General features: G+C 43.2%; 1 protein-coding gene across 2 annotated transcripts in view; it reads left to right on the top strand.

Moving 5' to 3' along the window:
- The first annotated feature begins 831 nt into the window (after positions 1–831).
- The window catches only part of LOC109857034 (tyrosine-protein phosphatase 99A), a 186,761-nt gene continuing 175,611 nt past the window's right edge, over positions 832–11,981 (top strand). For both annotated transcript variants that reach the window (XM_020432899.1, XM_020432898.1), the window contains exon 1: positions 832–1,126. In XM_020432899.1, coding sequence (XP_020288488.1) covers positions 913–1,126 — 214 coding nt within the window. In that variant the 5' untranslated portion in view covers positions 832–912. The remainder of the gene's footprint in view (positions 1,127–11,981) is intronic.

The following is an 11,981-nucleotide window of genomic DNA, read 5'->3' as shown; positions in this document are numbered from 1 at the left end:
TTCCGACTGATAATTCGCGCGCAGTCCGGCAATAGTGCGTGCGCGCATGCGTGCTCGCGCGCATCACCGAAGGTTCAACTTCGGTCGGGAGAAAAAATTGAACTCGTTAGAAAGAAAATTGGATGCTCGGTTAGAAATTTCCCGGTGCAATATGGCGTAACGCGAGCGCTTACTCGCGCGCGATGCCGCCGTATTTTGCGTTGCAAATTACGACCCCGTGGCGGCCACGTGAAATTTTAAAAGTCGATCGGTTGAGCCCGTAGCCACGATGTAGCGCACATTAATCCCTTCAGACGCATTCAAGCGACGTATATATATATATATATATATATATATAGTTTATTACCGTGAGAGCGAACCAGGCCGCCGGTTTGAAGAAGAGAGAGTTACAAGATCGCTGTTTGCATCGCGCGATTAAAGGACCATTAAGACTTGCCACGGGAAAGAAAAGACGCGCGGGGTCGGGAAAAATCGACGCGATCAATACGCGCGGCTCTCACGCGGGTAATCGCGACTCAAGATTTCCCTTTATACTCGTCTTCTCGTGAGAGAGAACGGAAGTGACACACTGTAAAGTCGACAAACGTTCAGTCACTCCCCCGGAGTTTTATTGGCTGCGCGCTGTTCGCTCGAAATTGTCCTGACGCAGGTGATTGTTCTCGATCGGTGTCACCACAGATATATATATATATATACGCGGAAATCTCTTCCCTCTTCTCGCTGATCCGATTCGCGAATCACGTTTGTTTTTATCGGCGTCGATAACGATTGGTCATGCCAACGACGAAACGGCAACTAACGAAGGATTCTGTATGTTTGTTCGCAGACGCCCTGGTGGAGGAGGTGATCGCGGAGGCGGGGAAAACCGTCACGCTGGAATGTCCGGGTGTGACGGAAGATTCGCTGGTGCTGATGCTCGAGTGGCGAGCGAACGGGATGCGCCTGCTCGAGTACAAGAGCAGAAGCACAACCGTCGTGCGTTTGAACTCTCAGAACAGAATGTCGCTGTCGTTGAAAAATTATTCCCTGCACTTTCACCCCGTCATCGCCGACGACAGCGGTACGTACGAGTGTCTCGTGAACAACCGGAACGCGCCGGAAGCCGTGATCAAGCTCATCGTACGAGGTATGTGTTCTGTGAAACGTTCTTTAATCTTACCATCTTCTTTTTGCTCTTCGCTCCGGAAATAAGTCTCGCGGAAGCGGCGAGAGAACGCGGTGACGTTACCGCGTTCTCTCGTTGATGGAATAAAACAAAAAACATAAATAACAATAAAATAAATGAAATAAAATAACGAAAGGCTCACCCTTCCGACCCAAATTAACGTCATTCTAATGGACTGAGCCTGAGTGAAAAGCAATATATATGTTTATTGAATTTCTCCCCGTGTTTCCGATATTTTATTGGCCGTGCAAAATTCAATGAACGATTTATTTTTTTTATTTTTACAAAAGTGCACCCCCAAATTAAATCGCGAATGCAAAAAGCGTTTGTGTGCGCAGTTGAAAATTGGTCTCGCAAGCGTGGTCTATTGATGAAATTTTTACTTCTGACATGTGTGAGATTTGATCTGTGACTGTTAGGTTTTTCGGCTCGGTGAGCGTCGCTGCGATGTGAATGAAAATCTTGTTTCCTTCTCGTGCCCGGGGATCGTTTTGGTATTGTGCCAATAAGCTTCATCGGGGCGACCGCATTACGCTTTTGGTTTCGTTTTACTCGATGATGTCATAATTAAGTTCTCGGTTTTACACACCGCGCGGCCCGATTGTCAACTCTGATGAACGTTACATTAACCGATTGCGCGCCGCGCGTCTGCGATCGCATCGAGTTTCGAAAATTTTGCACGTAAGATAATTCATAGATAGACGGATCTTAGTAGATGAATACTTCGAGGCATCATTTAAACGCGTTTTTCCCCTCGCTATACGGTTCGATAATTAAATCTTAACTTTTCGTTAATACTTTATATACAGTTTTGCCGAGTTTATTCTCCGCACTTTTCGAATTTCGCCAATAACGCGTGCAGTTATCAATATTTTCCGCTATATATGATCGAATGAGATATAAAAGCTCAAATGCGATTCTTCTGTTCTTGGCTGAGTTAAAAACGAGGAAGAACTTACTTGTCCCACTTATATTGCTTTTAGCCGGTAGCTATATACAGATATATAGATATATATCGGAACAATTTTCCGATATATATGAGACTTTCTCTCTCTTTCTCACAGTTTGACAATTTTATTTCCCAAAGTACAAAATATATGTGTGTTAAATCGCTTACCACTTTTTCGCATTTATAGACCGAGCGCATATAATATTTAACATTTTGACATTTGAAACCTCTTTGAAACTAATGTGAAATATCTTCCTTTTCAAGAATAAAACCGCATGCGCGTCAATATTTACGCGCGATGACAAATGTAATTGCTTCCGCAGATGGATGGATTATAATTGCTGTCGAATCGCGCGAAATCTCGCGCGAACTACATTTTTTCTTCGCGTATATCAACGTCGGTGTTTTTTTCATCGAGTGTGTTTTGTTTTAATTTAAGATACTCTCTTTTTTAATCAAAGCGACATGATACACCGCATATACCGCGTGCAAATCTGACGCGAATGTATGTATACACCGCGGGACAAATTGCGGTTGCGGATCGTTTTTCGCGGCAAGAATTTGGTTTCGATATTTTTCAACTGACATATTTTCGCGCGAACCTCGTCAAAATCCGCGACTCATTCATCGGTTACAATTTGCGTTCAATGAACTAGTACACCACTAAACTTGGCGAGAGTTTACGCAAAGTTCGCGCGCGCGGAAGCGAACTTCGAAGAGGGAAGGAAGACCGGAGGAGAGGTGTGGCGCCACCCTCCTTAACTACCCTCGTCGTCGTTCGTCGGGCTTCTAATGCTTTATTTTAAAACCGAGTTTGCGCCCCCCCCCTCGCGCGGAGTGTTTGCTTTAAGTATTTACGCCTGATTTGAATTCGTCACGTGCAACCTCGCCGCGTCAAAAGCAAACTTTTCCGCGAGCATCCTATAGACGACGACGACGACAACGACAACGACGACGAGCGGAATCATGGGAGTACGCGCGGCATAACTTCGGTCGCATAAGTTCAGCCCCCGCCGCCAACCAACTTCGCCGTGAAGAAAAAAAAAGGAGAGAAATGGCGAGGGTCCTATCGCGTTATGTCGCGGCGCTGATTTGCATTCAATGCACGATCCGTTACTCAATTTGACTAAAAAGTTCCGAGCCGCTAAAAACGACCGGGAAATTACGCCCACCGCGGCGGCGGTTGGAAGCTCGGTGCAACTTGCCGCAACTTTTGCATCACGCGACAATATGGTTCTTGGGGAATCAATGTACGTACTATTTGCTCTCTCTCTCTCTCTTTTTCCCCTCGCTCGTGATCGAGAAGCTCGTGAATTTACATTTTTCATAGTCGAGGACTACTTGATTTTAAGCGACGTACATTCATAGCGTATCTTACAACTTGTATTATGATGTATACGTATGTTCTGCCGTACGTGCCTGCGCTTGATATCCGGAGCACGTAACACTTCCGCGGTATAACCAATATTCGCGTTACGTCAACCATTAAAACGAATATTTTTCAAATCTTAGGGACGCGCATGTATATATGTATATACGTATTACACACACACACACACACACACACACACACGTTCCCGCGAGATTGATTCTCAGCTTTTTCTCGATTCTGATTTTCATAAAAATGCTCTGTGAAAAATTGCCAAGACGAACACGCGGTCTCTGAGAAATGATTTCCCGTATTGTACGTATTTATGTCGATTTGATATCTGATTTATTTTTATTTAACTAATATCTGATTTATTTTTGAAGTTTTATATTTTTTTTTCGATTAAAGAGAAAGAGAGGGAAATTACAAGAACACTTTCTAATTGCCCAACGAGTTTGTGAAAATGATTTATATGACTTACAAACTCCGAAAACTTTCACGCGCTCAAAAAAAAAAAAAAAAAAATAGTGTAGTACGCTCGTGTGATCCGAACTACGAACGCCCAAGTTTTCACCGAGTTTATTTTCTCGTTAAGAGTCGGCAGGCTCGCTGATTTGTTTGATGAACGAGGATCGGTTGAAAGGCGGCAGATATACGCCCGGTCCGGGCAACGATATCGCAAGCGTAACAAAGGGCCCAAAGGGAACGCCCGGAACGAGCTTCGAATTATCGTTCCTCTCTTTCCCTCTCACTCACCGGGTGCAGCAGGAGGTGGAGGGACGATGTTGGTTGACTGCAGCTATGAATAAGCGCGAGTCGTTTAACAGTGTGACGTTTTTTCGGCTCGCGGCAAAACAGTTTCATTCATATGCATGACAGAATACGCGGTTCGTCGTGAAAGGGAGCCGGGGACAGCGAAGCGCGCACGCGAGAGGGAAAATAGGGAGAAATGGGGGAAAGAAAAAGAGAGAGAGAGAGAGAGAGAGAGAGTGAGTGAGTGAGAAGGAGAAGAAGAGAGGGAGAGAAATGGAAACCCCTTCGCGAAATCTCGGTAGCGGCTAACGAGTCACGATTATTCCTCCTATTTCGCTTTAACGAGCAGATGCAGAAACGCGTCTCTGGCGTTTACTTGCCGTTACACCATCCGTGTTGATCACTCGCTTTCACGATTATGCGCGCTCCCTCCCTTATCCAAGAATCGAATTCCTATTCGATAGGCGAATGTAGGGCGAATGGGAGAGAAAATTTGTATTTGTCGATACAAAAAATTCGCGCACGTAACGATTGTAGCAAAAATCAATTTATATATCAACCGAAAAGTTGATTTAATGACATTAGCGAACGTATATATGAATATAAATAAATTGTTTAACAATGTTCTTCGCGCTGATGCAGCGCTTGCAACATCACGTGTCGTCTATTCGCGACAACATTCCGCTCTTGTGTCGACCTCTTTCCATTCTCGAAAATCATTCGAGCGTTACCTCTGATTTCGAGTGTTTTGAAATTCTCTGTTTTTTGAAGAGACCTATCGGCACAGTCAGTCGATTTTTAAAAGTCTCATTTGGCAAAACCGCTCGTTAACGGGATGTTGAGTACTAAAAATACTTGTCTAGATCGTGTCAGTGCGCATTTCAAATTTCAAGATTCTCGCTTGGAGAACTTGTTGTTGCAACAAAATTCTATGTACACCCAAAAAATCGATCTTTTTTTTCCTACTTATATACATGTGTATATTGTTAATAAAATAGGAACGTCACGAAATGCTTGCTCTCGTTTGGAAAATTCATGCGCGACGCGAGACGTCGCGCATTCTTATGCGTCACGTGTAGATGACGAGACGGGAGGAAGAGGGTGGGCACACGGAGAAAGAGCGTACGGTGTAGTAGCTCGCGACTATAGGTGATCCGAGAATCGAGTTCGAAATGGATAGAGGCGGAAAAGGAATGTGCTCTTGGTGGAACAAATAAAATTGTTCCCCCTTCGGGATTACCGTGCTGCATACATTCGTCGTGCGTTCTCGTCAGCTCGCTTTCTCTCTCTCTCTCTCTCTCTCTCTCTCTCTCTCTCTCTCTCTCTCTCTCTCTCTCTCTCTCTCTCTCTTTCCTTTTCCGAAGAAGAGATACCTCTCCGTTTCTTACGCTCTCTTTCCACCGCCGTCACATTTGTTCGTTCCGCTTCTTTTCGGTTGATTTTAGTGCGGGCGAGTCATCTAGTTTGCTCGTGACCCAAGAGACAAAAGCTCCATCGACAGTTATTCCTTCGGCGGCCACTAAGCCATGAGTGCTGTTTTTTATTCGGGACGTCTCGTTTAAAGATGGGGGACAAGAGAACGGGAGACGAGAGAAACGGCGGGCGAGCTTCTCTCGGCGAATGGCCTCGTTCAATTTTATTTGATGTCAGACCGAAGGGATCGCCTCGCTGCCAACAGCCACTACGACAGCCAGTAGTAGTCGATTCCATTGGAATGTGTTCAACCTCTCTCCTCTATCTCCGCGATACCTACCTACGTAAAAGAACGCACTAATGCTCCGCGCGCAGCGATGCACGCACGAGCGATTTCTAACCACGGACAATGCTTTTGCAGTTCCTGTTATCGAGAGTTTTCGTGTGTTGTTTCTTTACTCAAAACAGATTTTGATTTATCCTCGCAAATTTTTGCACACACACTTCTTTTTCTCACGAAAACACACAAAAGACTGAACGCGTTTTATTCTCGTCGTTGCGCGAAAAATCTCGCTCGGGTTGCGAAGATTTTATTGAACAACCCTCTCTCCCTCTCTCTCTCTCTCTTTCTCTCTTCACGTTTTATAAGATTGTTTTTTGCAACCCGTCATCGCGCGTTTCTCTTATTTTGCGAATTTACGTATAGTATCCGCGACGATTCGCGCCTCAATATATATGTACGTATTTCGGGAGGCGCGCGAATATTGCGAGAAAAAAGCTCGTAATGCGATTTGTAATGCGGATGACGGGTTGGCGATAAATTCGCGATAAAAAATTTCGAAGGGCTATCGCACTCTCTGTGAAATTAGAGTATCAGTCTTGCGTTACATTGAGGAGCGTGGGGCGAGAAGAGGGAGGAGGGAGAGAGAGAGAGAAAGGATCAAAGTGTGCGGTGTGCGCGCGAGCCGCGAGATTTATTTTACATCGCGGCGGGTAACACCGATCGTCCGAGTGAACTTCCGCGAAACATTCTTACCTCGGGAGTATACAGATGGAGTGAGTTTTTCTCGCGGACTTTCCTCTTTCAAGACAGGGAGGAGGAGGAGGAGAAGGAGGAGGATATAAGAGAACGTACTGCCGTTTTCCACTAACCGACGAGGTGAACGCGAGGAAGACGCGGCGCAATTCGAAAAGTTGGAAACGATTCGCCGAAGAGCTTCGCCGTTCTCGCGGATTAGCATACTATTCGTTCACTGTTACTCGCCCTATTCCCGGGAGTGATCGAGCAACGGCGATTTGGAGGAGTTTCACGCGCGCGTTTCTTTTCCGTATAACGAGATAAACCACTTAAATCGCGCGAAGCATCTCAACGCGTTGAGTAAATTACGTGATTCAATTAATCGCGCACGCGATATCGCGTCGGAAGCGATCGAGTTGCGCGGAAAAAAAAACAATAAAACACAGTTTGGGCAACGTTGTGCAATTTTTTGTTTTATCATTTTTTTCAGTATAACAATTGAAATAATTTATATTGTTTAATTTTCGTGTGTGTCGCGCTTTCACACAGGTGTTTTTTTTTTTTTGTTTCATTCGCCTCGTCTGGCACGTAATATATAAAATACAGCCTAGAAAATTAAATTGATATGATAAATAGAGAAGATTAAATTAATATGAGATAAATAAAATTACAATAGCGGGCTATAAATCTAGTCTCGAACAAAAACATATCGTTAAGCCAATTATTTTATAGCCGTTGTATACACGTGCAACGTGGGGATTTTTTCCTCTGTGTTTCTGACTGGGTTTCTACGCGTAAAATCAGCTTTTATTATTTTACGGATTTAATCGGCGGAAATAGAACGGAGATTATATTTACGTGATTGTGTGTCTAGCTTGTTCTATGACGTTACGGCTGACCGGTTGATTTTACGAGATAAATGACTAGTCGCGCGTCGAGCCTTGAATAAAGGCAACGATTTAACGCGCGCGAGCGCACGGTTGCTGCGCGATATAAATGTGCTCCGCCGACTGGAAACTACTCCGGTTTCGAAGATAATGAAGCGTGCATTGAAAAATGCCAGCTTTTCTAAGCCAAAGCGCACGGCTTACTTCGACAAATCTTTTGCGCAAATTGCCGGCGTTGAGCTTTAATACGTTTTATCGCCTTCTCCTTGAAATAAGGTACGTGTTACGTCGTCGTCGTCTCTTCTGCAAGAATTTTATTTCCCTGATACTCGACCTGACTACGGCGCGTTTTATTTATGGCAGTGATACATTAATTTGCACGTGTGTGTCATATTTGTAAAAATAATAATGTTACATTGTAAAATATTGGGGATTTTTATTTGCGATCACACGAGCGCAAATTAGTGATATAAAATTAAGTGTATTTGTTATTGTTTTAATTATCTTATAATTATTTATAATCGGATTTTAATGAATTTCAATTTGTTTATAAAAACTTTCTTTGTAGGTAACTAATTTTTTAATCTTGTTTATAAATTTTATTGTATTTACACGTGTTCTAATACATTTAGTAGTTAAACACGATGACTAGTCAGACATGCCGGTGCTACAACTTCTCCTCGTCGATAGTTTTGCCACGTCGTCGTCGCTACGACAGACTTCGCGACATAAAAGAAGTTGTTTTTCAAAATATTTACATTGAATAATTTTGTTTTCTAAACAAATAACGCGTCGCGAGTTCTGAAATAAGAGATCTGAAAGATTGACGACATAATATTATACATAATGAAATATTTGCATATAAATAAATATCTCGCGTCTCGTCACGACGACGTGATTAATTAAATAGCGTTTAATTTGCGAGAAGTTCGCAACAAAAATAGATCGCACGAAACCGGCAACAATTTTTAATCAATTAAACAATGAAGCTTGAAGTTATTAAAAAACACAAATATTTCAGATCTTTCTTACGACGAAGATTTTAGACTAAGTTAGTTTTTATGAAGATGAGTTGAATACTCGTGATCTCGCAACTTCTCGTAAAATATAAAATGTGACGTTCCAGTTTGCTAATTAGAAGTGGAAATCAAATGACTGTGTCATAAGATTCTGCAATTATTTCAATTTACGATCAACATCTTAGCCACATATCGCAATGTCCTCTTTTTCGGAAGCGCGTTAACAAAGCGAGCGTCATTATATTTGAGAGCGGGTTTGTGCCTCGTTAATCCGGACATAAAGACAACGTTGTTGCTCAGCTAAGAGGGAAATCGCGCGCGAGGGTATAAACTGTTCTTTTCATAAATTAATTTCCATTAGTTTCTCCGGCCAACGAAAACTTGCGACTAACTAAGAACCGAAACCTTCATCCGAAGCCGCAGCTGCCACGAGTCACGTTCGTCGTTTTCTTCGGGCATTATTATTGAAATGATATTCAGTGCGAGGTTCGTTCGTTTTTTCTGTAAACATTTAAAAGTTCGTTAATAGTTGAAAAAGTTGTCAACGGAAGCTGCGAAAGAACGGAAAAATGCAGACGGAAATTATCGCATAAATTTTCCGCGTAAAAGAAACTTTTACTTTGAGAATTTTTAATAATTACCGAAGGAGCGAGATCAAGTGTCGTCAAGAAATGCACATCAAATAGTCGTGAGTTTCGATGGATTTAATGGAAAGAAAAACATTAATAATCCACGTATGCGATTTTTTTATTTATTAATTTGTAGAGTATCTTTTAGTAATTTGTGTAAAATAATTTGCGCACGCGACTGGAGCTTTGACTTAGAAGAATTTGTAGAACATTTTGTCTTCTTTTTTTTACCGGGGACTCGTCACACAGCGGCGAATTGTCGGAGTGAACAACAGCGCGAATTGGACCATGAAAATCTCGCGACCGAAATCTAAAAGACAGAAGATCAGAAGAGGGAGAAAGAGAGCGGAGGGAGAGAGAAATATTCACCGAAAATTTCAATCCGAGTCAAATGCGCCAGCTGCATTTATACGTTTCATTGTATATACGTGTGTGTATGCGTGTGTGGGTACGTAAGAGAGAGAGAGAGAGAGAGAGAGAAGGAGAGTCAAAGTGCGCGCGTATCCGTGTGGTTGTCGATACCGAAAGGAACTTTGTAGCCGGCATAGTTGAAATACTTGTGTGTGCCGGTGTACATGTGAAAGGCAGAGATAAAGAGAGGGAAAAGAGAGATAAAGACCCGGATTTCGTAATATCTCGAATACGTAGCCGAGTATTTCATTGGCGACGGGATATCAATATTGAATCGATAAGTAACGTCGCTTGATACGTTTGAAAGCCTCGAATCGCCGCGCAAAAGTAGAAAAAATGTAATCCCCGCATAGAATCCTTTTTCTAGGTTTTGTTTCAACAATAGGGTTTCCTCGAGATGTAATCTCTTACACACTTTTCTCCGGCGTTATTTTTTCTATACGTGTCTTGCTTAATATTATCTACAATTAAGTTAATAAAATTTTTACTCATTTTTTGTTTTTACTACGCACATGTTTACGAGATTATTAATGTAAAAATTATTGGAAGGAGAAACTTCACAGTAGAAAATTGCAACACACGCGCGTTTTTTTGTTGTCGCTTTAGAGAACAAAAATCTTTGTTTTGTTTTTTTCATTGGCAACGTGACGCCAGTTATTGCGCGTATTTGTCGCAGCTAATGAGACTGTCGAAAGCCACTAACTCCGGTGTGGCCGCTCCACCGTCAGGTGGAAGGAATTAATTGCGGAAACCGATCGGGGACATGAACGTCGGATCGAACGTCGAGGGTAGCTTCCGAAGCCTCTCTGTGTCGGGGTTAGCCGACGAAAGCCGTGGAGGAGGAGGAGGAGGAGGAGAGAGGTCTTCGGAGGGTGTCTTCGGGGAGGCAACTGCCGGACCGGTAGTGGTCGCGTATTGCATCGGCATAGAGGTGAATAATGCAACGCATCACGTCGACGGAACCGCCTCCGTCCTCCCTCCGCCGTGCCGTTGCAAATCTCATCTAGCGAGATCTCGAGTCTCTCCGTCCATCTGTCCATCCTCTTTCAACACTCCCGAGGTCTGTCGTCCGTCGATGGCATCTCCTCGCGTTTCACGATCATTCGTATTTATGTGTATTTGATTATGATCGGACCCGAGGAAAATAATATAGTCGAGATAGACGATGCAGCTGTGCGATTCGATTTCGGTGTCGCGGTGAATTCAAAGACCGATATTTCGATAACAAGAACGCGACGTGGTGCTGTTTTTTGATAAATTCATTCTTTTCGACGAACGTATATCGAAACGCGATTTCTTGTGTTTTTTTTGCGAAAAGAACGGTATTAGAATTTGACGGACAATATCGGAACGCGTAAACGCGACTATTGGGCGGCTTAGCTCTTAAAGAGGTCGAGAAGCACGAAGAGAGCAGAGCTCTCAAGCTCAATGTGGCGTAAGGAAGTAGAACGTGTCGAACCTTTGCGTGTGGGTGTCGGGCCATACGGTTTGTCCAGACCGGAAGGCATAGCGTTACGAGGTGACGACGCATCACGACGTGTCATCTCGTTCAGTAGGAGATGTTTGCTCATACACTGCGAACTACTACGGCAACATCGATTTTATTCGCGACTCTATAACGTGAATCTAATCTATACGTGTATGTAATTCAAATATCTTGGATCTCTCGTTATCAAAATTATTCAATAAAATAAAAAAATAAAAAGTTACAATACGAAATCAGGATTTCTAATTACCGCAGATAATAGATACGGTTTTCTTTCCCATTACAAAACGGATCGCGATATATTGAGCACGCTCGCCTACCAGGTTATCAAATATTAATGCCGGCATTATCATATTAATGCGATATACATAAATATGAGAGACATCGCGCGTTTGCGGAGATTGATCAGACAGTCTCGGTAATGTCCACGTTCGCGCGGCTTCGTAGGAGGGGGACGACGACGAAGAAAAAAAAAAAAGAAAGAAAAGAAACCTCGACCGTGTCAGAGGTGTGTGTTGGGACGGCTATAAATAACCGTTTCTGTCAGACTATACTATAGTTTATAGCTAATTTAACCACATTTCTCTCTTACGGTGCGCGTATATGCACACGCGCTTAGGTTAACGAGTTTGTAACGAGAAAAGCGACGTCGGGGGCGCATCCTTCTGTGTGTGTGTCGGAGATTTTCTTTATTTTGCGTCCTATTTCTCTCCGTCTCCCTCGTCTCGCTTAGATTAGCGCACCGGCGCCACTGATTACGGAATCGCGGGCGTTAACTAACTCGCCATCGCGTTGTCCGCCGAAAACGCACTTTCGTTGTCGGTCGAGCTGACTCGAGAAATTTTCCGGAGAAACAACTATATTTCGCGGAAAAAAAAAAAA

Source organism: Pseudomyrmex gracilis, unplaced genomic scaffold (assembly GCF_002006095.1).
Source record: "Pseudomyrmex gracilis isolate BER0280 unplaced genomic scaffold, ASM200609v1 scaffold_141, whole genome shotgun sequence".
In the NCBI taxonomy this organism is placed as follows: Eukaryota; Metazoa; Arthropoda; class Insecta; order Hymenoptera; family Formicidae; genus Pseudomyrmex; species Pseudomyrmex gracilis.
The sequence above is the reverse complement of the archived record's forward strand: the minus strand, read 5'-3'. Positions and strand labels throughout refer to the sequence as shown.